Source organism: Branchiostoma floridae, chromosome 14 (genome assembly GCF_000003815.2).
Source record: "Branchiostoma floridae strain S238N-H82 chromosome 14, Bfl_VNyyK, whole genome shotgun sequence".
NCBI lineage: Eukaryota > Metazoa > Chordata > Leptocardii > Amphioxiformes > Branchiostomatidae > Branchiostoma > Branchiostoma floridae.
The window spans coordinates 8,154,580-8,181,681 of record NC_049992.1 but is presented as its reverse complement, the minus strand read 5'-3'; the positions used below and the strand labels follow the sequence as shown (position 1 = coordinate 8,181,681).

Sequence of the window (27,102 nt, the reverse complement as noted above, 5' to 3'; positions counted from 1 at the left end):
CTGGTTGTCAACCTGTAACATGCCAGAAAAAACAGTCACTGTAGGTAAAGCAGAGATGTCCTAGGAAAAAACTCACAAACCTAAAACAATATCTCCCCATGAATTAGTAGCCTCTTTGATTTCCATTGACCCTACATGTATGACCTAGAATGTCTGAGCAAAGGTTGATGAAGCTACTAAATTCCAAGACTTTTGAACTCTAGCAACTCTGGGCTAATGGTCTACATATAGCATGTGGGAATATAGCAAGCAAGTAAACATGCAAACACACGAAAAACAAAACATACAAACCAACCTGTATCTTGTTGACAGTGGCTATGAGGCTCTCTCTGGAGGCAGTGGCGGAGTAGCTCACCGAGATGCCACACAGACTGACGAAGGCCAGCTCCTCGGGAGTCCGGTTTACCAGCGAGATCCCCACCCCACCCTTCAGCATGACCTCCAGCTCAAGGTCACGGCTGGAGGGGTCAGAGGGCAGAGGTTGGGGGGCAGAGGTTGCAAGGGGCTGTGCTTTTGTCTGGTCCTGAACCACGACCCAGTCTTCTACTGTCGACTGCTGTAATCTCTGACGGGGACAGATAGGAGAAAAAGGTCAAAAACCCTCTGAGATGTCCTCACAATATCAACAAGTTTTCTAGTACAATTCCTCATTATAGTTAAAACAATGCAGGACTCTAGGCTCCAATTTTGTCTCATTATCTGCTGTCCCACAAGTTCATGCTCTAACTTTGTTGCCTACCCGGTAAACCGCCTTATGGTGCAACACACCAAGTTGTTCTGAAGAGTACAAGCTACATATCCGGACAGATTAAATTGATCCATTCACAATGGGACAGCCCTACACTTTTCGATAATTGTGGTGTTCTGCTCAAGGTGTGGCTGTCCCCAATTTAATGTCCTATGTGAGATAGGTCCCAAATTGAAGATTATCACTTCTTTTCATCTGAGTGAAGTGAGGAAATCTGTGTTAAGTGCCTTTCCCAAGGGTACAAGGTCGGAGAATATCAGGGGACATGTACACCAAACCCAGGACCTCTGGGATTTGAGCCAAACACCCAAACATATATTTGACTCCACGATTACTTTAGACATAGTTGCTGCACCTTTTGATTGATGTCTGTGATCTGCAGAACTCTGGTTGGTCCATCTGACACTATCCTACAGGCCAAGACCCCAGACCCCGGCTGGACCTTCTGCCTGGTGACGCGCTGTCCCGGCGGGATGTAGCCAGGCTGGGTGATGCCCACAGGCCCCAGCACGGCCGCAGCGCTGTGCCGCAGCCCCACCATCCCGTCCTTAGCCTGGACACACAGGCCTCCCAGCAGGCAGCACAGACGGCCATCCTGGAGAGTGAGATAAGGAAGCTGATCATACAGACTTTCTAAAGGTGACATTTTGTACTGGTCTCATTTCTAGCTTGTGTTTCTAAAGGTTAGACATTCAGGTAAACAATTACATCTAAAGGCAATTCAATTTCTATAACAGTACTGGATAAGAATTAACCGGATTTCCTTCCAGACATTTCAAGTGATTTACTCCCGGACATTCTGGCAGTTCATTCTAGTAACACCGAAGAAGAGTGATGGATGTCACTCAAAACGTCTGTTTTATCAAGTTGTAGAGTTTGAATTGCCTTTGAATAAAAGCTTTGGGCTTAGTTTTCGGGGGCAGGCAAAGTCTTTTTCCCAGATACACATTAATTTTTTTGTGTATATGACGATTGTGTACAATCATATTCGTGTAAATGTACTCAGTTCCTCTCAGTATATTTTGTACTCTCCCTTGTATGTTGTTGCTGCATGATTTCGACAGACAGTTCTTAAACAACATTAACTTTAAGTGAAAAACAAATCAGCAGCATCAACGTAACTTATAATTACTGGACGAATAACGCACAGCTGCATAAAACAAGTCATTTCATAATTGAAGGCAATCTCTGTTTTTAAACTCCTCAGTCTTTTTTTCATATAAGTTCATGCTTGTTCCTTTTTTTATTTCATCTCCTTCTAAAGTACTAAAATGACCAAATGTGCCCTAAGATTAATGTTGACCTTGAAGGCCGTGCCCAAGCCTGGGAACTTGGCCTGGACACAGAGTCCCGTGTGCAGACAGCACAGCCGACCGTCCTGCCGCATGCACAGAAGGGAAAACACGCAGGGTTAGCCTGGTTACCAGACCGCCGTGATATAGTCGCTAATCTCTTTGGCCTGGGAAACAAGTTGCCATGCTGTCAAACACAGCACGCGGGCCCTGATTATCTCTCCCACAGTGGGTAGATACAGAAACCGGGTGCCAATAGAGATTGTGACCTTCCCGGGCGAAAGGGCCAAAGTTTAGCAAGAAAGGGCTATAGCTTAGAGTGAGGGTCTGGTATCCAGGCTAGGTAAGAGAGCACACTTTCTATCCAGCTGTTTTATCAAAAGCAAAGGGCAAAAATGAGTCTCTTGGGTTCACATGGACCAAAAAGGACATGATAGGGTTAAAAGTTGCTCTGTTGCACTGTTTTTTATTCCGCTACATCCTTTGAAATTCTGCGGGTGCAATTTCTCTCCCATGTCCAGAAATTGATCTATAATCTTTCATGATCAGCCCACTCTTTTGTAAACTATCACAAAATTAGTGTTACAGTAAAAACAATCTTGAAACTTTTGTGTTGACTATTTTCGTGGTTTTAGCAGTGATCTCAAATTCATGACATCGCAAATTTGACTGCCGTCAATTTTTGTGATGTGGTGTAGGGGTTGGGTGAGCAATCACGTTTTTAAATTGTTTTTCCATCCACCCACCTCTGTAAAGTTCCAGGTCTGTGTCGCCTTCCTTCGCTGGTCCGGTTTCCGCAGACACAGCGTGATGAACTTGAGCGGGTTGGCTGCGATGTCCGTGATATCGAGGACCAATCCATCCATGGCCTTGCTGGGCGCGGTGCTGGAGCCGGGGTGGCGCGGCGGGGACGAGCCCTCATGTCGGAGGAGACCAGCACTCGTCATACGCCACAGCTGGGAACGCTTTCCAGGTTCCTGGGTTGGAAACAAAAAAAAAAAAAGGGAAGATGAGAAAAAGCATATTAAAGAGAACACAAATAACCATGATAACAAAGTGTATCTCTTTTGCATATCAATTCATTGTTAGGATATAAACCTGCTCTCCAACGAGATCTCTTTAGTGTCACTGACGAAAGGAGGTGGATACTGCCATTTCAAAAATCATATTCAGTTGCTTGTCGTGTGTAATTTCTATTTTGCGAATCTTATTACCTGGATGTCTAACCTTCATCGATGCAAAGGTTAGAGGAATACAAATGGCGAAAAGAAACAAATAGCAGTTGCCTGGCATAACACACAAGCACATGTCCATAACATACATGTACATGACTGTACATTTACATACACTGTATTTGATATACTTAATGTACTAAGCCATGTGCCAACGTTAACCTACCAGACAGAAATACAATGTAGCTCCTGAGCAGCCATTCAACCTCCATTAGATTTTGTATTGGAAGCATGCCTTTGATAAGGAAAAACAGACAGTGAACTGAAAAGTGAGTTTGGTTTGGTTTGGTTTGGTACAGATGTCCATTAGTCACTTATATGTCACTATTCTTCCTGGAGTCCGGGTGATCTGTAGAGAATCACCAATTCTAGATGGAAGGATTTTGCAACATCGCACACCGCACGTGTGGAAATTCTCCATTTTACGTCCTATCCGAGGGACGGCCCTAGCCGAAGCTAAGTACTCATTTTCACCTGAGTAAAGTGAGGAAAGTCGTGTAAAATGCCTTTCCCAAGGGCACAAGATCGGCAGCACGGCAGCCGGATTTGAACCCGAGACCTATCGGTCCCGAGCCGAACACACTGCCACTGTGCTATGCGGTCCCAAATGGAGTGAGAGAGTGATCCTGAAATGTTACAGAAGCAGGTTGACTACACCTAATGTACCTTTTTCCTGAGCACCACAACAGTCCCGCTGGGGACGTCCAACACTAGCTCCCTGCTAGCCATTGATGCCTTATCCGCCCACTGGTCTGCATCTTGCTGGGACCTGGGACATTTAGTGAACAAGAAAACAACTCTCAAAATCACTATGCCTCAAAAAAGCAGAAAGGGAGTGAGGAACTGGAATCTGGGAGCAACAAAAAACTTGAGTGACATACATTTTTTTCTGATATCTTGTATTCATTATCATTTAATGGAAGTTGGAAGTTCATCGTTCATGCAAGCCTAATTGTTAAAAATATTGACATGTGTAGTGTCAGATCGAGATGGACTCCCGAAAACTTGAATGTACAAGAATGTATCTTATGAGATTTAATTTGATAAGTCTAGATATGGAACCAAACCCTTCTCACCTGAAAGTCTCTGTGAAGGCGATGTAGATGAAGTTCTCGTAGCAGAGCTGGTCTCCGTCCCCAAACCTGTTCATGTTGTAGTAAGCGTAGGAGCCTCCCTTTACCTGGCACACCAGGACGGACGGTAACATCAGCTCGTCACGAGCGTACGCCATGGAGGTGTGTGGCTTCATCTCCGTTCTTAAACTGTCGTCCACGGAGTCTTTCTGCCAGAACACTATGGGCACCTCTGCATGGTTGTCTATCCTGTGAGAGTAATATAGAAAAGTCAAGTAGTGTTTTCATGAAATCCATATCTTTTGCCAGGTGCATCTTGTCTATCTTGTGGGAGACACATAGAAAAATGAAGCTTGTGTTTTCAATAGGTACGAATTTTTTTGCAAGCAAAACCTGGTTAAAAAATCATTCTTTTTAGACCTTTCGTATTAAAAAGAAGCGTTCACTATTCAAACACTAACATTTCATCATCGCAATTATTTCATCACTCTCAGCCCAGCTAGAAAATAAAGTTCTCAATGCCAAAGTAAAATGTCATGAGCTACTTCCATTTTTCCCAACTGGTCAAATTACAAACCGCAATATGAATTTATAGTATATATTGAGTAGTATACAAGGTGCAGTAACACACCTATAAGGTGGAGGCAGTCCAGTGGGGTCTGTGAAGACGACACAGAACGTTGCTCCATGCTGCACAATCTCTGCATGTAGGAAGATGCAGCGACAGTTGTTTCCCCTGCAAAAAAGCATAAATAGCACTTTCAAATCCCGAACATTTGTTTAAGGCTCCTTTTGTTAGCCTGGGTACTAATCCAGGTAGCAGTTTGCTCCTACATGTATGTTTGCTTCTGCTACCCGTCTGGATAACTGTAAATTCAAACCGCTTGGTGGTAATCAGCTAATGAGCAAATATAAGGAACTGGTTCGAGAACACTCATTTGATGACAAAAGGCCAACCTGGAAGTGCATGGAGAGCTTTTCAGGTGTTGGAACGAGCACTTGAACCCATTCCTTAATTTGCTCATGTGTAAAACTTGGATGATTCCGAACGTTAATGTGGTCAATGTTCCCAGACAGAACAGTAGAGAAAGGACTGTATTTGTGTATAATAAATGACAGAACCACTTTCCGGATGGTACACACGTCAGGCTATCCTTTTGTTAGATAAAGAAGAAATATCACAAGTCTTAAGAAAAATCTCTTCCTCACCTCATGTTGATGTGGAAGGACCCAATCCTCTCGATACTGAATCCCCCAGACCAGCAGCAGTCAGGCACTTCCATGATGCGCACACACAGTAACATGTCCAGGTCCACCCGCGGCCAGTGGAACAGCACGTTAGCCTTGGGCAGGGCGGACAGGTAGCCATCCGGGTTGGATGTGCGCTGCAGAATGGTACAGGTAAAGATCATGGATCAGAAATTACATGTAAAAAGAGTTCATCAGTCCGACAGAATGAAGAAAGACAGCAGATGCTGTCTGAAAATCTGCTGTCTGAAATATAACCATTTTCAAAACTTATCCAGTTTCTTGAGTAACTTTTGTATTTTGTTATTCCCAGGATGTCTAACCTTCATCAAACAAAAGATTTTTCTACCAAAAGATATGCTTCATAGTAATGCACCCGTCCATCAAGTGTGCATGTCTTTTGATTATTTAACACTACTTCACCTTTATCCGCGGGGTAACCTATATCTTTGTATCTAAAACTTGGTATTTATGGATATATCACGTGAACGGACGGAGGTTTCAAACTACAGTAGTTTGAAAAAAATGCAATTTTTGAAACCACCGTCCGTCGACTTACCCTGTTTTTTTAAAATACAACGGATATAGGTTACCCAGCGAATGAAGGTGAACTAGCCTTACATGTAACGATTCTGTAATTGACTATTTGCAAATCCAAACTTTAAATCTTTTGTTGGTGTTGCAAAGCAACTAAGTTATGGTGAGAGAACACACTTTTTAGAAAGTATAACCATGAAAATTGAACGAAACAATGAAACTGCAGAAATACAATACCATTCCTCTTGCCAGATGTCTCTGTGCGAAGGCCAGCTTGTGCTCCGTCCTATTATCCAGGATGTAACGTGGGGCAAAAGTCACGATGCGCGTGGCGTGATAGCGCCCCCTCCCGCGGCGGATGTCGATGCCGATGTTGTAGACGATGGAGGGGTGGCCGCCGTGCCGCACCACGTACAGCTGGCGCACGCCGGTTCCGCCCTCCAGGGAGAGCCGCTGGCACCAGCTCGACATGCCGTCCGTGTGGACAGCTGTTCCCAGCCGCATCGTGCACCTGGGAAAGCAAGGGTCATATTACATCCAGAATTTTGCTGACAAATAGACCACTAGACAAAGATAAAGACAGGCATCACACCAAAGGAATTTCTAAAAAAAACGAGAAACATGGAGAAAACTCATCTGGTATCAGATTCAGAATCAGAGATTACTTCCGGGTGCTTTGATTGACATCTATTAACATATAGCTCTTCTTCAGCATTACTAGAATTAACTGGCAGAACAAATCAAAACTAGTACACTGAAAACTGGGAAAAAAATTTTGACATGTCAAAGTCACTAACTGGTAAAGATATTATGCAAATGCTACATAATATTATGTAAATCATGTTTTGATAGTTCCTAATCCAGTTGTAGAAATTGACTTCATAAACATATTCACTACAGTAACAGTTTACTGTAACAATAACTGCACAATGATCTATAGAGACACGAAGACCAAAGTTAAGGCACAAAATCTAGGTTTAAGCGGCATGTTTGTATGCAATTATAACATGATAACAGATGGCTCGCCACTCACATGTCTGGGTTCTCCTTGTCTGTGTAGGAGAACAGCAGAGGAGCCAGGCTGCGGGCGAGCTCATGTTCGTCGAACTGCCCGGCGGCCTCCCCCCGCATCCCCTCCTGCTTGAAGATGAGCGGCAGGCCTGTCTTGTTGATGAGCCAGTATGGAGCTGAGATCAGGATCTGTACATGTCGGGAATAATCTATCAGTATCCAACACTAAATAAAGGAAAATAAAAGTCAAATATCCTGTTTTGAGGCTGTACAGGTCTTGGGATCATGTGGCGTAATCCGCAGCGTGTTTGGCACAGGATGTCTTGGGTTCTAATCCTGCCATGTCACTGATGTTTGTGCCCTTGGGAAAGGCACTTTACATGACTTTCACTCAGGTGAGAATGAGTACTAGTACCTAGCTTTGGCTATGGGACTGAAGATGATGATGATGACAGGTCTTAGGTTGTTAATCAATTTCGTCTTAGGGGCATAGCATTGGAAGGCAGAACTCATCCCTTTCCTTCCACTGCCTTTTACCTCCCCAGCCAAAGTTGGGTACCCATTTTACACCTGGGTGGAGTGAGGTAAATCACGTGAAGTGCCTTTCCCAAGGACAAAACATACCAGAAATCAGACGGTTCAGACCTATGACCTTTTGACCTCTACTAGCCTAGTCACTCAGCCATTTGACAAGAACTAACCAACTTAAAGGCTTAGTCCAAGGAAATACATGTAGCCCAAGTACAGTTTTGGAACAGGTGGTACACAAACAGTTATCACATCCAACACTCAGGTTCAAAGTTCACCCACCCTTAGTGTTCCCCCTGGGTTGGCCTTGAGCCTGACGTAGAGGTGCAGGGGTCGGTTCCGTGTGTCGTGCAGCCGCAGCTTGACCTTGTGGTCAATGGTGGACATTCCGGCCAGGGGGATGACCAGTTCCCTGCATTCTGTGAAACTCTCTAGCAAAACGCCTAGTTCCAGGGTCTGGGTTGTATCCACCTTTAAAAGTGAATTATAAATTTAAAATATGTGGTTATGCAACACTATGCTAAACTTCCTTTTAAAGCATAAATGTCCTTCTATACTCAACACACCAACTTTAAATGCTACTTAAAAATGAAATTCAATGACATATCTTGTACATCAAACTTCAAACAAAAGCTTTGTTTAGAATGGGGAATAACAAAATGAAGCTTTCTAGTAAAATTCTGCAAAAGATATATGAAAGTCAATTTTTCCATTTCTTGTCCATTTCTCATTCTTTTTGAGGATAGTCAGTAATAGAAAGTGCCCAAATGGGCATGTCAATAAGATGTTTGTTATCTTGTACAATAATGCACAGTGAAAAAAAAAGAAAAGCAGACATCCTCAATTGAGGAGAAGCATGATGCTTTTTCAAGTAGGGGAGTAGCTAGTGGTAGTGTAATAAACATTGCAAACATCTTTTGGCATCAGAGGCTTTTGTTGTAAATGTATGTATTCAAAAGATAGGCTTTTGTATTCTGGAGACAGTTTTTAACTCACATTATACAGTGCGGAACTCTTGCCAGCCTTGACAGTGCCGCGGATGTCAGTACCCTTCAGGTAAAACGACAGCTCAACAGGCAACAGGTTGGTCAAAACCACTGGCGGCAGCAACCGGATCACGTGACCCGGTCGTCGAACGATGTCCACGTTCCTCTGCGATGCGCCGGGTCCTGTTTGTAAGAGACCGGCTACATCTGGGGGGAAGTGCTCTCTCCTTACTGACACACAGAACCTGACAGGTACAGAGAAGCCAATAAATCAACATTACTGTTTTTTTTTTTTACCTCAAAAGTACTTGAAATAAACAAGTAGTAAGAAAAGACATGGTCCAAGAAGACATCCATAATTTCCTTTAAAGAAAGCTGTAAAAGGGCACAGTTACAATATGAAATCATTTCAAACAATAGTGTACAATTATGAAATCATTTCTTACATTGTGTATTTGGTAGCATGGCTATCTTTGTTTGGAATTTTACAAAATAAGTCAAGTAGCAATGGATGGATTACCATCAAATTTGTTTTTTTTTAGGTTTTGCCCTATCAATGAAACTTTTAAGTTTAGGGACTCCTGGGGGCTTTCCTTGGTACTGAAGTGGAAATTTTGGTCTTTGTTTCTTATATTCTGGACATGCTATTGTCCTGACTTTTAGTTGCTAGTTTAACACTACAGCTGCGGAGGACAGAGATAGGTGGAGGAGTATAGTGGATGGAACAGTCATCGTATCCCAACGACCTATTCAGAGATCATGGGATAGGTGAAGTGAGGTGAGTGAGTTAAACATTTAAAACCTGGAAGTCTCACCTATACGTTCCTCCCTCATCTCCTGCCGAGCACTCTCTCATGCTGTCCAGCCTCTCCCCACCCTTCAGCACCTTCATCCACTCTAGCGGCTTCCTGCAGAACTGCACGCCCCAGTCGCGAGGCCGGGCGTACAGCCGCCATGACACCAGGGGCAGTGGGATGGAGATGGAGGAGTTGGGCTCCAGGACTGGCAACTGGATAGGACCTGGAGTATAGAACGTTTATTAATAACTCTACTTTCAATTTGAACAGTACATGTATAACCACAAAACGAGCATGCCACACAAACATACATTTTTTTCAACTAACTGTACATGAAGCATACCCCTAATTACTCTTCTTATGTATTTATATATGAAGTACAAGCAAGATATGGTTCTCCTTAAATGCAGGACAATGCAAATGCAAAGGACAGGCAAATAATGCATAGCCACTTATGTATTTTCAAAAAATTGTCCTCTCTGATGGACTGTCATTGCTACCTATAGAGTGCTAAAATTTTGGTTTTAGAATCTGACAATGAGAAAGAAATTTGATGTCTAAAATGTAACAAAATAAAGGGGACTACATCTATTGCTAACCAGTAGAAAGCTACATTGCTACCTGCAGCAAATATAACAGGCTACATGTTGCCTTTTTAGTTCAAAATGTTGTGTTCAACAAGAATTTTTCTCCATATTCCATACCATCAGGTACTGAAGGATTGTCCAGTTTGAGTTCAGTCGGCACCTCCAGCATGCTCTTGATGACCAGTGCTGACCGGACAGTCACCACCTTCTGTGCACTGCCCTCCACCATCGTCACTGCAAACACTATCCTGGCGGGGGGCAGGTCATGGAACTGGGGGGACAAAGCAAAGATGTATTCTAAAAGAACTATATAGTTTAGTTGCAACATCTGGCTAGGATGCACAATGAAATATAAATCATCCTGATGACTACTGGTAGTACTATTTTTTCGGCATTCTGTGTGCTTTTTTTTGTCTTTTATATCATACTTTTCATTTCTGAAAGCTGCCCAGCTGAGCCCAGGTGTGGAAATGTGACTAGAGGGTGGAATTTTCCACTCTTTCATCAACACACTCACCAAATTTCCTGATTGTTCACTAGACAAGATGAAAGTAACAAAAAAGTCCATTCCTGACTAGCTTTCTTATGAAAAAAAAAAGATCTACAAAGTGACAGCAAAGTATGTCACAGTCAGTTTACTCACTATAGTCTCTGCCTTTGCCCTGAGCGGCTGTGCATCCCTGAAGTACACTTCAACCCTGTCCACAACCAACCAAACAAATAACCAATATACAAAGTGAACCAGACACAAAAACAATTTACATCAGTTTACTCACTATAGTCTCTGCCTTTGCCCTGAGTGGCTGTGCATCCCTGAAGTACACGCCGACCCTGTCCACAGACACAGGTGACACCTGGTGCCACCCTTCCACCTGCACCAGCAGCTGGTGCACCCGCAGCTCGTGTGTGTGCCTGTGGCGCAGCTTGCCCCTCCCCTCAAACTCGAATGGTACGTCCTCCCCCGGCATGACCTGGTGCCAGTCACTCAGAAGGCTGTCCTTGTCACTGGATTGTCTCCCGTGAGAGCTCAGGGTCTCCGCTCTAAAAATACAGTAATGTTTAGCTATGTTTTATTCTGTAACAGTTAAAACTAATACATGAAATTCCACTTAATTTACAGTAATAACCATCCCTTTTTTTTTCTAAGAAGTAACATTGCACATTCAGATTCTTTCACGAAATATTAACCCTTTTTTGCATACCTCTACTTTTGTAATACATGTGTGTCTGTGTCTGATCTTTCCTCTTTGCTCTGTCTTGTGTGTCAATCCTTCTAATTGGTTCAAGCTTTCAAAAGTCATTAATTCACATGCGTGTTAATGAAACTATTCAATGCACGGCTGTTAATAATTTTCCATGTGTTATGGCGTCATAATCAACATGAAATGGGGTCGTCTGATTGGTTAACGTCCTATGGCTATATGATAATATGTGCTAACGCTTTCTCAGGTTAAGATGCTCACCTTGAAGATGAGGTAGTCTGTGTAGCGAAGGCTAGCCGGCAGCCGGTGTGGTTCCTCAGCATGTATGGCACAAATGGTGATCGTCTCCTGACAGGGGCTGCACCTGATACTGTTTGTCCACTGTGGGGAGTTGGCACAATGGTAAGACTGGAGACATACATTGTACAATGTGCATGTACAAGTTATCAGTAAGTTACAATGTACTATGTGTATAAAGAAAATGTACTATGTGTGTAAAGAAAACTGACACTGTCTGCCCACGGTCACAATAAGGGTTGGGGTGAGAGGGCGCTGTCCTGTGTGTTAGGACTCGAGGCAATGCAACCGACAGTACTATCAGGGCAGGCCTCAAGGTTGCCACTTTCTTTGGATAAAATATGGTTTTCAAATGACAGTTTCATGAGTCTCTGTATGATTAGTGGGTACAGCAAAATATTTTTGCATGGGTTGCCATGGTGATAGATGGAAAGTTGAGGTCAAAGGCTGACCAGTGGCTTTGCGATATACACAAGGGGCATATTTTCCACGGTACAGCCTCGGTACACACGGACATGCAGCTATGTATTACATTCAACTTGACAGAAATATTTTCATCAAGTTTAACCTACAGTTTTTTCAAACCTAGTTGAGATAGTCCTCAGTCCAGTTCTTCTGTGTGCTTGAGTACTGGTCTCTACAAGGATCACTTAGATACAAAACATAGCCTACTTGAGATAGTCCTCAGTCCAGTTCTTCTGTGTGCTTCTGTACTGTTCTATACATAACGTTACTTAGATATAAAACATAAGACATACTTGAGATAGTCCTCTGTCCAGTTCTTCTGTGTGCTTGGGTACAGGTCCATAAAAGGTTTACATATAAAACATGGCCTACTTGAGATAGTCCTTACTACCTTAGTCCACTTCTTCTGTGTGCTTCTGTACTGTTCTATACATACTTAGATATAAAACATAAGACATACTTGAGATAGTCCTCAGTCCAGTTCTTCTGTGTGCTTGAGTACTGGTCCAGGAAGCTGCTGGTGATGTTGAGGTTGAGCCTGTCCTCGGCAGTGATGCGGACCTGCAGGGCTGATGGCTGCACATCCGACTCTGGCTGCTGCGTCAAACCAAACTGTGATCTACAGAGAACAACACACGCATGAGTTTGTATCAAGAAAATCAGTTGCCTTTGCTGCAGTACATTTTGTACATGTACATCTAGATCAGCAATGTATTGTAGACTCAGCAATCATGTACACACCCCTTTCCATTATACATTGTGCATGTACATGTACATGTAGATCATAATACACGCAGATGCTGGTAATACATCATACAATCATGTGGTCCATACAGTGTTGCTCACATATATACTTGAAAACCCGCACTGGCAACCACAGTAAATATGGGCATACAGTATAAAAGATAAAGCCTAAGACTTTTATTTATGACAGATATTTGTAATAACATCCATCGGTATTCAAACACAAAACACAACCAGCCAAATATACTGTATGATTTGACCTTAACCACCAAGAACACTGAATTATCTAATGTGAAAGGATGTTAGAAACAGGCAACATTCCAAAGGGAAAAATGCGGGGAATAATGACCTTTTTGTCTCTTCATCGCTTCCAAACTCATTGGAATAGAAGAACCAGGAACTGAAAATGACAATTAGGATTATTGTAAAGGGACAACACACACAGAAAGTAGAAATACAGGAGTAAAAGCTCTATCATCAGGCATTGCCAAACCAGTCTTGTACTTGTAGCCAGAAGCAAGTGGGGACAAGTAGACAAGGACTAAGGGAAGGGAGATTGTGTCAACATCAAGATACAAACCTGTATACCATGACAGTCATTAATACAGCTGGATCAATGAAGAAAATGAAAAATATAAAATGGCCATGATAAAGTGACACCAAAACTTTCTTCACCTTGTCCGCCCAAATCTTCATCAATGTCGTTACTCCAATTTTCATCAATCAATGACTGTTTTGTAAAGGTAAGGTATATACCTTACCAATTTTCAATGTCTAACAGTACATCTTTGTCACGGGGAATGACCTAGTCTCAATCTAGCGAGAGAACATGAGACTAGGTCAGGCTTGCGTGGATTATCTGCCCCCTACCCCCGGCTTCTTGCAACATAAAAAATTCGGGAGGTACATGTATGTACCTTACCTTTACAAAACAGTCATTGATTGATGAAAATTGGAGTAACTGTATTCATACATGACTGATGAACCTCTTCCACGATATTCATCAATGTCAAATTTGATGCAGCGTGGCTCTCGCAGAATCATTAATTTAAGATAAGTTGTCATAAGTCCAGTACAATTGTTATAATCCATACACGCTATACTTACTTCCAAGGCTCTACCAGTGGCTCCCATCCTGACAGTTCCCTGTTGTAGTAGTCCACAGTCAGGGCACAGTTCAGCGAACCCTTCACCAGTCCCTCCAGGTACTGCACAAACATCAGGTCTATGCAAGGAAAGATACAAAATAGACAATTTAAATCACTTATTATATAACAATGCAATCAACCAAGATTTTCCACTGTAAAAGGTAATCTAGACTCATTATCATTAGTTCACCTTTATTTGAGGAGTAACCTATATCCGTTGCATTTAAAAACAGGGTATTTTGGGATGTCAATTCGGTGCTTGGTGGTTTCAAACTACAATATTTTGAAAATGTCGATTCCACTGAAATATTGTGAAAATATTGCAAATGTAAACCATGTTTTCTAAAACAACGGATATAGGTTACCTCACGGATAAAGGTGAATTAGCGTTAACTGTTAATCTGAGTTAAAAGAATATTGCCTGAAGCTTCCACGTCGTTAGATAGTTTACACTCACCAAATTTCAGACAACTTGAATATCTTGAGATTGCCACTTTTTACAGTCTAGACACTATTAGTACAGTAGAAGCCACTTAATTGCACGGCCAATTTGCCAGTGAATTTGGTGCAATTATCCGGCTGGTGCAATAATGCAAAGTTATCTAGCTGGACCGCACCGGTTTGGGATTCTGGGATTCCATGCAGTTAACAGAAGTGTGCGTTAATCAGATGTGCAATTAACTGGCTTCTACTGTATTAGCCAAAGAGTACTGGAGTCTAACTTTAAGGTTGCTTAAGGTAGTAGTATCACTTTTTCTCGGCATGGTCTGAGTACAGATGATCCATGCTATCATAGACTGAATCTGCACCAGACACTCACCATGGAGAGCGACTTCAGCCAGTGGTACATCACTGTCCTTACAGTCATCGATCAGGCACAGACAGGCACAGTTAGCAGTCACCTGATGGAGTCAACAGCATTGGATAAACATAAACTAACAGTTAATGCCTAGAGTTAAATGTGCGAAGGTTGCAATGAAGAATGGTGCTTAAACAAGCTAAGTAATGAATGATACAGTCCTTCGTGTCTATCTAACGCTAGTTCACCTTTATTTGCAGGGTAACCTAGATCCGTTGTACCTAAAAACAGGATATTTAGGGATATCGCAATGATGGACGGTTGTTTCAAATTGTATCTTTTGTCAATATAATGCAGTTTGAGACCACCATCCGTCGACTTGATATCCCGAAATACCCTGGGGTTAAATACAACAGATAAAGGTTACCCCGCGAATAAAGGTGAACTAGCGTTACATGTACAAATTGTACAAACTATAGCATATACTAGAAGGCCAACATACAATCACTGCTTTAAAATTGCTTTAACCATGTATAGCATTTTACATTCCAAAAACCTGTGCTTTGAGTTTGAACGAAAGTTACATGGGGGCTGCCCTTATAACTTCCAACATGGAAGTTTGAAAATGCATGAACTACAACAGTGAGGTATAGTATCATTATCATCATCATCATTGTCGGCTGCTCACCAGTTGGCTAATCACTTTTCCATTACAATTATTAAGGTTGACTACAAAACATCATTAATCCATGTCTTACCATGATCCCAGACAGCCTCATGCCCCCCTCCTGCAACCCCTGTCTGTCCCCCGACGCTGCTCGTCTCTTCTGAGGGACAGGTTCTGCATTCTCCAGCAGCCAGGCTGCAGCCATGTTCAGTCTGTTCTCACACTGCTGCAGTGCTTGCCTGCAGTCATCTGCAGCAAACCCCAGCTCTTGTAGTTTCTGCACCATGTCAACTGGGGAATGATACAAGTCATGTACATGACTATTGAAAACTGTTCATATGACGGGCTAGATAAAAGCAGTACAAAATAGAGATCACTTGAAATTTTTGTAGTATTCAGTCTGGTAGAATAAATAATACTGTAATGATCAGAATCAAACCTTCTTTTCCTTATTTCTATTTTACCATATATGACAAGTAATTCCTTCAAATTTTTGCCTCTTCTTAAAAATATGTTTTCATACCTGATATCATTGTATTACATATTTGTTTTTAAACAAGACAATTGTATAAAAATCTAATCAAACTTAATTGCATGGAATATCACATTTGTCAACAAGATATCAAACATCAAAAGTCTACCTACTTTCCTCCATCGGCCCCTTGACTTGTCTGCTGTTCCTTCCTCCATCCACCCTCCCCGCCCACGTGGACACTCCATCTTTCACCACCACCCCCTTCTGCTGTGGGTCTGCTGGTGCTCCGTTGTGATTGGCTGTGGAAGAAGTCTGCTTGGGTAGGGAGTTCAGGATGGCCAGGAAGAGGCGGATATCGTGGTACGAGACACGGATGTTCAGGGTGTGGAATACCACCTGGAGAGGTCAAGACAATAAAGTTTACTCAAAAGATGTAGACATTAAGCCTGTGTCACAACTCAAGCAAACGACGGCCGATTTTTAGATCGGCTAGAGCTAGTCCAATTTCAAAATTGGCCGAGCATCAACCATATTTTTGCTAAATACCTGCCCCGTCACAAATTGGACCAGGCTCGGGCAATATCTTTCCAACACTAATGATTATAAAATTATTTCCCCCATCATATGGTAGCATCTCTTGGACATGGATGAAGTGAGAATCTACTAACTCGGTAAAAAGCCAATATTTTGATCAACTTTAACTTTTGAGTTTGGGAAATATGTAGGGCATGAGTGGGGTGGATGGGCATACTACAAATAATAAGGAGGCCGGTCAGTGGATCTCAATGTGCAAAATCAACCACACTGCCTAGATAGGTCATATATAAATAGAAAAATATTAGATACCTCTAACATAGGAGGCAGGTCTGGTAGGGCGGTTGCATCTAGCAGTCCCCCTGCCTGCGGTTGGTTGGCGCTGGGTTTGAGCTCGATGTTGACGGTGAGCGGGTCGATGATGGACAGCGCGGTGTCCTGCTCGTTCCCCAGCTGGCAGGAGAAGACCTCCAGACTCTGCAGACTGCAGGAGACGGGACGGGCGATCATCTGGGGACGGTACGTCAGCACTGCGGTGGACTGAGAGGGGGGGAGGTGGACGGATGAGGTTAGATGTATAAATTTATGTCATACATGTGACGCGAAAACATTCGATACGGGTGTTTCGAACCATGTGATAACTTTCCGTATCACACGGGTTCTAAGTTGTATCATACAGACTTCCTTCGAATAAATCCAACAGTTTTCAAACGGGCCGAATACGGCACGGTTGAAAATTCAAATACAGGTCCCAGCCCTCCCGCGGGTCGGATCGCCCTTCGGCTTTCAGGCGATCCTTCCCGCGGTCTGGCTTGTACCTCGGGTGATACGGAATACACCGTGTTGTATTCTATATATATTCATCTGAAACAGTTTGCCACTAGACATACAGATAGCTGGCAAGTGCAAGTTTAGATAAGAGCTTCCTATGTATGCAATCCTCATCCTCCTCATGGCAGGGCATTGTCGCTCTCTCTGAGGAACCCCTCCCTTTAACTACTCAAGACTCTTCTGCAATGCCTGCTATAAAATTTGTATGCAGTTTGTATGCAGTTTAAAGTCCAAGAAGATTAACTATCTATAAACTAATGTATGATAGCTAAGGGGATTAATAAAGTATCCAAGACTAAGACTCTGATCAAAACTAGAAAGGTAACATTTTTTTTGTATGCAAAAATGAAGAAAGTTGTCCTTGTAGCCTTCGTCAAGTTACTCCCACACGATAATATACCATTAGACTCGCCTTATAGAGTCAATTCCACATTACCAAGAGGGTGTTTCTTGCCTTTTGTTCCAACATTTTGGAAATCTTTATAACATAATAATTGTGATAAGTAACTGTTTAGAACTGTTTATAACATGACTGTGATGTTTTAAATATTTTCTACAGTATTCTAACATATTAGAAACATTTCTAACATCAAAGTCATTATTTCTGATAGTTTTTAAACTGTTCCAACATAGATTCATCATTTGTGTGTGTGATCACATGTGATCACATGTTCGAACATGGAAACAAAATGATGAAATTGGGTCAGTGGGCTGGGAAGAGGGCAATTCACACATCCCTGCCAAGTACAGGAAATTGTGTCTGTCTGACACCTTCTGACAAAGGATTCACCAGTGTTTATTAGAGAAAATCTAAAAATACAAGACCCAAACAAAAGGCACAGCTTAGCACCTTGGTTTATGGGGGTAATAAAAGTTTTTATGGAGGGAAAAAATGACACAAATTGTTGGAACATATGATCACATGTTCCAACAATAACAAAAACATATAGATGTTTCTAAATTGTTCTAAATGAAGAGATATTTGTACCATTACTTTCCCAATGTTTCCAACATATATAGGTAGGTTCAAACATGTTCAAACTTTCATTTTTAATTGTTTGAACAATTTAGAACTTTCGTGACTGAAATATTCTTTTGCTTAGAATAGTTCAAACTTATGACAAATATTATTTTAAAATCCTCTCGGTGACTCGGAATTGACTCTAGTACTGTGTGCGGACAAAACATAACATTCTGATATGACAAATGTTTGAAAGTAAATACATGTTGGCCTTGTAATCTAATTATTCTGTTTTAGCTCCAGTTGGCTCCACTGATTGAGTATTTCAAGTTATTTTTCAGTTAGCAAAAAACAGCATCAAAACAATGAACATACCAAATAGTAGATTGAAACAAGCACAAGAGATAGATCACCTCTACTGTGACTGTACCATTACTACAGGCATATGAGATCAGAGGGTCTGTATGGAGGGGTCCCAACAATGCTTTACGCTGAATTTAGAAGAACCCCCGTACTACTATATATGCTACGTTCCACATGTACCTTTAAGATGATGGCATTGGTATCCCATGATGCAGTGCTCTCCACCACCACGAACTCGGTCTGTGTGACGTTGAGTTTGATCTCCGTCATGGAGGGTTCAGGTTTGGGCGGGGGACCTCGCTTGGTGACCACCCCCTGGGTCACATTAACAGGCTGTGATGGCTGGGGACTGGGAGGGCTAAAGTCATCCGTACCATGGGGTTCTTCTTGAAAGGTGGAATGACAAGAAATAGACATTTAAGAAGGGTATGTTATAGATACCATATAAAAAATATGTCATATGATACTTTGTAAAAGGTTTGGTCCAACTGTCAAAAAAATTTCCTTGTCTCCTTTAAAATAAAATAAAAGATGGGTCATCAAAGATTTGTATTTACTTATAAATGAACATTTCAGAGTATCACCGATGATACATTCATTATCAATTTCATTATTGTGGATTTTGTGCATGCTATTATTATTAGTACTTTCTCTTTTCTGATTGGCTAGTGCTAGACTCATGCAATGCAACCTACATCTTGATTGGTCAGTGCTAGATTGATATGCAACGTACTCTATTTTCTGATTTGCCAGACTGAGTGCTAGCTTTATCAGTTTATGCAATGCAATCTACTCTCTGATTGGACAATGCTGTGTAATCTACCTTCTGATTGGCTAATGCTACATGACATTCCTCACTACTACACACCTCCCTGTGCTTCTTGGTGATCGGTTAGCAGGAAATCCTTGACAGCAGAGAGCCAATCGAAGATGACCATGAGGCGCATGTTGTTGAGCAGGATGGTGAAGCGGGTGAAGTCCTTGGTGGAGCGGTAGTGTAGCTCCATCTGCAGCGCCCCCTGCTGGTGGTACTGCAGGGAGGGCTCCAGGACCTGCTCAAACACGTTGGGTCGCAGGTTTGCAGGCTGATCTGTGGGAAACAGTACACGAAGAAAGGTACGCCATTATGGTTAATTTCAAGACAGGACTACAGACAAGACAGGAGATGAAATAGGGAAAAAATAAATAAACTGTTGGTACAGATACAAATTTTAAAGTGTATCTTTAATAGGCATGGATAATGAATTGCACACCCCATTTGCCAGTGCATTTCGTGCAATTATCCGAATGGTGCAACAAAGCGAATTTATTAAGCTGGAACGAACCACCATGGGATGTTGGGTTTTCGTGCAATTAACAGAAGTGTGCAATTATCCATTGTGCAATCAACTGGCTTCTACTGTACATGGAAGAGCCAATCATCTTAAAACCTCAGATACAATCTATGTATCACAATTATTCACCTATTTCTTGCATATATGATAATCATTAATCTCCACAAAGCCTTGACCATATACATTTTAATAGCAGTTGTTGCTGCTTGAAAAATTGTCACCCTATGCCACCAGAAAAGTATCTTTTAAATATCTGACCTTTGAACCTTGTATCGTGGGCCACGATGGCGTGAGAAACGAGATCCACGTCCTTGGACATGTCAGAGAAACTCTCGTAGGACAGCTTGGAGCGGATGAACTCAAACCTAGCGAGGGACTGCGCAGGCTTGTCCTGCTGGGCATGGGACAGGAGCAGCTCCATGCTCACGTTCACCAGGTCTATGTGGATGGACATGCCTGTCCACACGTTACCACTCAGCACAGTCTGTAACAGGGAGAACACAGTAAGTTACAACTTCACCAGGTCTATGTGGATGGACATGCCTGTCCACACGTTACCACTCAGCACAGTCTGTAACAGGGAGAACACAGTAAGTTACAACTTCACCAGGTCTATGTGGATGGACATGCCTGTCCACACGTTACCACTCAGCACAGTCTGTAACAGGGAGAACACAGTAAGTTACAACTTCACCAGGTCTATGTGGATGGACATACCCGTCCACACGTTACCACTCAGCACAGTCTGAAACAGGGATGACATAGTACAATTACAACTTTCTGTCACAGATGGTTGCTTTACACCCCATTAATAGCAAGCATCATTATTGTGTAGGATTGTGTATCTTGCATGTACATGACTTTGTAGTGTACGTAAAGAAATACATTGTAAAGGTAAAGAAAGGGAAAGGTTGTCCCATAGATGTAGATTGAAGCAGTGGGTTGTCATCAACAGTGTCTTGGGGACGCTATTGGAATGTGGAACCCATCCCTCTCCTTTCCCTATTTTTTACCTCCCCAACCAAAGTCAGGTACCTACTTTCACACCTGGGTGGAGTGAGGAAAGTTGTGTTCAGTGCCTTTCCCAAGGGCATAAGATCTGTTGCATGGCAGGATTCAAACCCAGGACTACTGGATTCTGAGCCAAGAAACCCTGCAGCTACACAACATGCTGCATTATTTTGGCACATGATTTCTACAAGTTTTCAGCTGCAGTCTTCATCATCACACTAACCCTAACCCCAACCCCAACCCCAACCCCAACCCCAACCCCAACCCCGACCCCAAACCCCAAACCCCAAACCCCAAGCCCAAGCCCAAGCCTAACTCTAACTCTAACTCTAACTCTAACTCTAACTCTAACTCTAACTCTAACCCTTACCCTAACCCATTATCTTAAGTAATGATTCCTAAAAGTTCTCAGCTGCAGTCTTTCTCATTACACTTACCTGTATGGAGGGCTCCTGTGTGGCGGTCGGCGGCCTCTCAAACTCCTCGAGTGGCTCCCCAAGGTTACAGTGTAGGACTCCCCTCACCAGCTGATACTGGTTCAGGTCCAGGGAACAGTACACAGACGACAGCATGCCCAGGATATTGAAGTCTGGAACTGTAGGGAAAGTCAATTGTTAACAACAACATACACCAGAAGCCAGTTAATTGCACAATGGATTATTGCACACTTCTGTTGATTGCATGGAATTCCCCAATCCCGTGGTGGTGTGGTGCAGCTGGATAACTTTGCTTTGTTGCACTAGCTGGACAATTGCTTGCACAAGATATGCTGGCAAAATTGGTGTGCAATTAAATGCCTTCTACTGTCTATTTCCTGCCCTTAGGACTGAAAAACTATCCCTTCCCTTGGTAATACAGAACCATCAATGTCACTGAAGAACTAAAAATTTTCCTGGTACTGAAAAATTATCCTAATAACATTGCAAATATAAAATCTGTAGTAAAGTTGAACTGTAATTTCCAGCACAAAAAAAATTGGTTGGCAATGGATAATAAGTTGGAGAAAGTCGATGACCTATTACCCACAATGCATCACACTGCGCATGTGCAGTTGAAACCATGAACCTACTTATCAGAGGTATATAGTAGAGTAGACTCATTTCTCAGCCAACCAAGGTAGGGATAGTGAGGGATGACTGCAATGCAAAAGATGTCGGCTAGCTGAGGAATGAGTCCACTCTACTATAAACTACTTATTAGAGGTACACAGAATAGAGAATTTCAAGGTTGGATATAATGCTAGTTCACCTTTATCTGCGGGGTAACCTATATCACAGTGGACTACTACTAATACTACTAACCTATATCTGTTCATTCCGTTGTTTTTAAAAAGACGGTATTTAGGGATATCAAGTCGACGGATGGTTGCTTCAAACTGCAATGTTTTTTTTTTTAAATATTGCAATTTGAAACCAAAATCCGCTGACAAGATATCCCTGAGTACCCATTAAAAAACACAACGGATATAGGTTACCTCGTGGATAAAGGTGAACTAACGTTACCTACCATCGTGGCTGATTTCTCCATCCAGGTTCCTCTCTACTCTCAGCTTCAGCACACATCTCTCCTGAAGGGGGTGTCCTCCCTTTACATACCAAACAACAAAAATGTCATTCAGGGACTGCTGCAGTTGTTTTAGGATCATGACCACTAAACTGATTGTTCCCTAAAACATACTGTCTTGTACATGTAAATTTCCTTTCTTTGTTATGTGCGGGATAAAACTGCATGGCCTACAATGTACATACAGTTCTTTCATCCCATACAAATATGTTTAGATCTTTTTGTAAAATCTGTGTGTCACCCAAGAGTTACATAATCATCATCATCATCATAATACCTGGTATATATCATGAAAGGCAGTCATTGGAAAATACTTGACTTACAGTGGAGTGGTATTGTATCTATTAAGTAAATAATGGTCACAGACCTGTCACATGGTTTTGGGGTAAAAATCACTATCTTTTATTATTTTCACCTTTCTCTCCACCATAAATGATGGAAAGATGAGGGTGTCCTCTGCATCGTTGCCTGACCGGTACCAGTCCACCCTCTCTGCAGAGTACAGGTCCATCTGCAGCAGCTCCACTTCCATACAGTCTAACAGGCACTTGTGTGCAGGGGACACCTCGGGAGAGCTTAGCGTTCCCAGCAGCCCGTCTTGGACTGTGTAGACTACGGAGCTGCCCTGATGTGCATCATGGGAAGGATCCTCGTTTGGCTGATGTGCTGCATCTACAATGCAAGGTCAAAGGTTAGTAAATTTGCAAAAAGGGGCTTGCCATTTTGTTTCTCCATCAAATGAGATGGAAATAGTTTTGAATAATTTCGGAATACTGTAGTTAAAATACACTATGAATGCCATTCAAAACAGTTTTGATCATGACAAAAACACTCGAGCTGGCCACAAGTACACAAATATCTGGAATGCAGTAGGAATTTCTAGAATGCACTGTCAGTCTAAAAATTGGGTACGTGCCAACTCTTTACTAGTTTTGGTGAGGTAAAGTTTCATTTCATCATATCTTGACAGCCATGACCAAGCCTTACCCCACTGCTTGTCCCCCTCTATGGTTCCCCTTTTCCCTGCAAACAGGAACTGATTGGGAGAAACAGCCATGACAAAGCCTTACCCCACAGCTTGTCCCCCTCTATGGTTCCCCTCTTAAACTAGTGCTGGTTAGGTAATGTTTAGTTTCTCCATAATCATTCGACAGCCATGACCAAGCCTTACCCCACTGCTTGTCCCCCTCTACGGTTCCCCTTTTCCCTGCAAACAGGAACTGATTGGAGAAAAAGCCTTGACAAAGCCTTACCCCGCTGCTTGTCCCCTTCTATGGTTCCCATCTTAAACTAGTGCTGGTTAGGTAATGTTTAGTTTCTCCATCATCTCTTGACAGCCAAGACAAAGCATTACCCATCTGCCTGTCTTTCCTCCTCTATGGTTTCCGTCTTTAACTAGTGTTGGTTAGGTAAAAGTTTAGTTTCTCCATCATCTCTCAAAATCCATGACCAAGCCTTACCCCACTGCTTGTCCCCCTCTATAGTTCCCCTGTCCCCTGCAAACAGGAACTGATTGGAGACGGTGAGGTGTCCCAGATTCATCACCAGGATGTTGGAGGAGCGAGAGCTCTCGGGGAACAGAATGACTGGCGCTCCCGCCGAGATGTCCATCAGGATACGTGCTGCGTGACCAGGGGCCTCGTTTACCTACAGATAGAAGAAAAATGGAATTATACTGTAAATGCAGAAGTGCTTGCGGTGGTTTTACACGTATGATGGCAATTTTTGTGGTGACCACTTCACCGCGAACTTAAAAGCACAGCAAGCATTTTTCCATTATAGTATGAGACTGCAGTCTATGGCACTACCGTGAACTTAAAACCACCCAAACCACTCCATTTTCCCGCTACCGCGAAAGTAAATGGCCGCAAATTTAAATGCATTAAATTACAGTTAGAGGCGTAATAGGTTGATCCTGACTATCCATCACAATTAGCAGTTTAAGCGATGATACCAAAGCAGTTAACAATTCGACCAATGAGAGAGTGGCTTCATGTCCGTCAAATATTTAGCATTCTTATGTTTATACTTTGCATTTCTACATTTTGACAGAGTGGGGGGCTATAGGATCCATCAGGATACATGCTGCATGACCATACCCCTTGGTATATTGATGTCACCGCCATAAAACCCTTGAAGACCAGTAAATGCAGAAACTTTCACAGTGGTTTAGTGCTCGCAGTTTTAGCAGTGGCCACTTCACCGTTAACTTAAAACCACCACAAACATTTTTCCATGGTAGTAAGAGACTACAGTGCATGGTGCTACCGCGAACTTAAAACCACGCGAACTTAAATGCATTTTACAGTACCTTTTGGCCGGAGGTGGCGGCCCTCATGGTGCCCAGCAGTTCCTGCAGGTGTTTGAAGTGTTGACAGAACGCCACAGTCTCCGCCTGGAAACGCTGAGTCAGCACGTACCGCACAGACGACATCCGCAGTCGCACACGGATGTCGTACTCCCGCTGGAGGTCTGGGTCCGGGAGGCCATATCTAGTGAAGATAACAATCATGATATTACGCTGGTTCATCTTTATCCATGATGTAACCTATATCCGTTGTTTTTAAAAACAGGATGTATTTAGGGATGTCAAGGCAACAGTGGTTTTAAACTGCAATGTTTTGAAAATACCACAATTTTAAAACAACGTTAACTGTCCTTCGACTTGATATTCCTGAATACCCTGTTTTCAAAAATAACGGATATAGACAAACCACCGAATAAATAAAGATGAACCAGTGTTAAACATTACAAAAGCAGTAGATTGTTCATTCCGATCAGTCAAAAATTTGGGTGCAATTTTTGTGTTGGAAATTACAGTTCAACTTTCCAGAATATGTTTTAGATGAACTTTCCAGGTAAGGATAAAAATGTTTTAGACTTTGGGGCTCATGAGTTTTAACCTTCTTTTTGTTAAGGTAAGGCTCTAAGTCCAAAGTTGGCTGTGAAGCTACTAAGGCAACAGGTTATAAAAAATAAGATCACTATAATAATTATGTTTTATGTTACTTAAGTACATGACCAAAACGATCCACCATTTTGTTGTAAAACACAAAGTAACCGTAATTTAAAAGTTCCTCTGTGTTGGTAGACCTCAGCTTTTGGGTCTGAGGTAAAACTAAAGATACAAGACTCTGTAGCATTGAGCAGACACTGTCATCTATTTGATATGCTATACTTTACTTGCTACATATTTTCTTCAACATAAAGAGATATAAAAAACATATGTTTTGTTTCTGAATGAATAGCAAAATGTATGAATGAAAAACGTCTTATTTTGTATTTTGAATTTACAGAGTTAAGTTTTGTACCTGAAGATATTGAAGTCCAAAGCCTCCTTCCCACTCGTGACAAATCTCTCGCGGTACAACGAACCGTGCGGAGTCAGATCCAGCACCGACATACTGCCCAGGTTCCCCGTCACCGCCATGTTCCCGTCAACTAACGACACGCGGGCCGACAGCTGAGCCACGTTCGCCTTGGCAAGCTCGTACTCTGGCTTGTTAAGAAGAAGGCTCAGCGAACGCACTTTGACCTCCACCTCTGTGTTCACCTGTTCTGGTGCATCTGGAGAAGCTGGTGAGAATTGGACAGTAGAACAAGATTATTTTTCCACTTTTTAAAAAATTTGCTACATTGTATGGAGAGATATGCTGAACAGATTAAAGGATGGTGGATGACACAGAAGAAAACTACACAATTCTGACTGATGAAGCAGCATATCTTTTATGGTTAAACAAACAGCTAATTAAAGTCCAAATCAACCTGGAGCCTTACAGAATTTCTTCTTTGGCTTGAGAGAATATGCTGGGAAATATAACCTTAGATGGTGTGTCCGGAGAAATTAGTGATAATGGACAGTAGAACAAAGTTGTACTTTATTTTGTTTTTTGAATTTGCAACATTGATTGGAGGAGTGGGATTGAAGAATGAAGGATGAAACAGAAAGTAATTCTTGACTACATTTCATATGTATTTCATTCTGACTGATGATCCAGTATTTATATTGAATTTCATGTCTTGTATTTAATACAAAAAGCTAAAGTACAAATCAACTAATTTACATTGTGATTTATAAAATGAAATAAGAAAATATAATGGGAAAATAATAATCTTTGTAATTTCTGTCATTTCAACCAGGATAGCCCAACACAGTGGCTTACCACTAATTTTTGGTGGCACCCTGGTTTACTGTTCACACAAATAAAATGTACAATGTGTTGTCTCTCCAAATTTGTTCCTCACCTGTACTCCCCTCTGCCATCTCAGGTTCCCCGGGGCCAGCAGCCGAGGGACTCGGTGCAGGTTCTTTGGGACTCCCGATGCCGAAGAAGTCCAACAGGACCACCCAGGTCTGCAGGTTGATGGTTGTGTCCAGGCAGCTGAAGTCCACATCCACAAACCGGTTTACCTGGAACAGAAAAAAAAATATCAATGCTGCTTTCAAATACATTGCATATGCTTGGAAGCCTCAGAGTACATTATAAAGGACAAATCTCTTCTTATATAACAAAATTATGGGAGGTACGTTTATGAAGGTAAGACATCCAGGTACAAAACAAATTATCCATTGAAGTAAAACATTGAAATTCTAGTGACGCCGAAGAAGAGTGATGGATGACACTTAAACGTTCAGAAGTAAATCTCTGTTTTTATCCAGTTGCAGAAA

At 42.2% G+C, this 27,102-nt stretch overlaps 1 protein-coding gene across 1 annotated transcript in view; it reads right to left on the bottom strand.

Annotated features, from left to right (window-relative positions):
• LOC118430079 (vacuolar protein sorting-associated protein 13D-like) overlaps positions 1 to 27,102 on the bottom strand; it is a 64,973-nt gene that overhangs the window by 9,553 nt on the left and 28,318 nt on the right. Inside the window, exons 32-64 of the mRNA XM_035840788.1 lie at positions 26,679 to 26,844; positions 25,745 to 26,009; positions 24,745 to 24,925; positions 23,894 to 24,080; positions 22,849 to 23,105; positions 22,377 to 22,455; positions 21,308 to 21,465; positions 20,118 to 20,343; positions 19,394 to 19,615; positions 18,706 to 18,911; positions 16,683 to 16,910; positions 16,007 to 16,232; positions 15,453 to 15,652; positions 14,716 to 14,797; positions 13,855 to 13,972; positions 13,097 to 13,147; positions 12,464 to 12,622; positions 11,503 to 11,622; positions 10,816 to 11,080; positions 10,157 to 10,310; positions 9,471 to 9,675; positions 8,666 to 8,900; positions 7,952 to 8,140; positions 7,164 to 7,330; positions 6,368 to 6,641; positions 5,555 to 5,730; positions 4,977 to 5,081; positions 4,349 to 4,594; positions 3,939 to 4,041; positions 2,787 to 3,017; positions 2,052 to 2,126; positions 1,104 to 1,343; positions 296 to 565 (exon numbers count right to left, since the gene is read on the bottom strand). Coding sequence (XP_035696681.1) covers positions 296 to 565; positions 1,104 to 1,343; positions 2,052 to 2,126; positions 2,787 to 3,017; positions 3,939 to 4,041; positions 4,349 to 4,594; positions 4,977 to 5,081; positions 5,555 to 5,730; positions 6,368 to 6,641; positions 7,164 to 7,330; positions 7,952 to 8,140; positions 8,666 to 8,900; positions 9,471 to 9,675; positions 10,157 to 10,310; positions 10,816 to 11,080; positions 11,503 to 11,622; positions 12,464 to 12,622; positions 13,097 to 13,147; positions 13,855 to 13,972; positions 14,716 to 14,797; positions 15,453 to 15,652; positions 16,007 to 16,232; positions 16,683 to 16,910; positions 18,706 to 18,911; positions 19,394 to 19,615; positions 20,118 to 20,343; positions 21,308 to 21,465; positions 22,377 to 22,455; positions 22,849 to 23,105; positions 23,894 to 24,080; positions 24,745 to 24,925; positions 25,745 to 26,009; positions 26,679 to 26,844 — 6,066 coding nt within the window. The remainder of the gene's footprint in view (positions 1 to 295; positions 566 to 1,103; positions 1,344 to 2,051; positions 2,127 to 2,786; positions 3,018 to 3,938; positions 4,042 to 4,348; positions 4,595 to 4,976; positions 5,082 to 5,554; positions 5,731 to 6,367; positions 6,642 to 7,163; positions 7,331 to 7,951; positions 8,141 to 8,665; positions 8,901 to 9,470; positions 9,676 to 10,156; positions 10,311 to 10,815; positions 11,081 to 11,502; positions 11,623 to 12,463; positions 12,623 to 13,096; positions 13,148 to 13,854; positions 13,973 to 14,715; positions 14,798 to 15,452; positions 15,653 to 16,006; positions 16,233 to 16,682; positions 16,911 to 18,705; positions 18,912 to 19,393; positions 19,616 to 20,117; positions 20,344 to 21,307; positions 21,466 to 22,376; positions 22,456 to 22,848; positions 23,106 to 23,893; positions 24,081 to 24,744; positions 24,926 to 25,744; positions 26,010 to 26,678; positions 26,845 to 27,102) is intronic.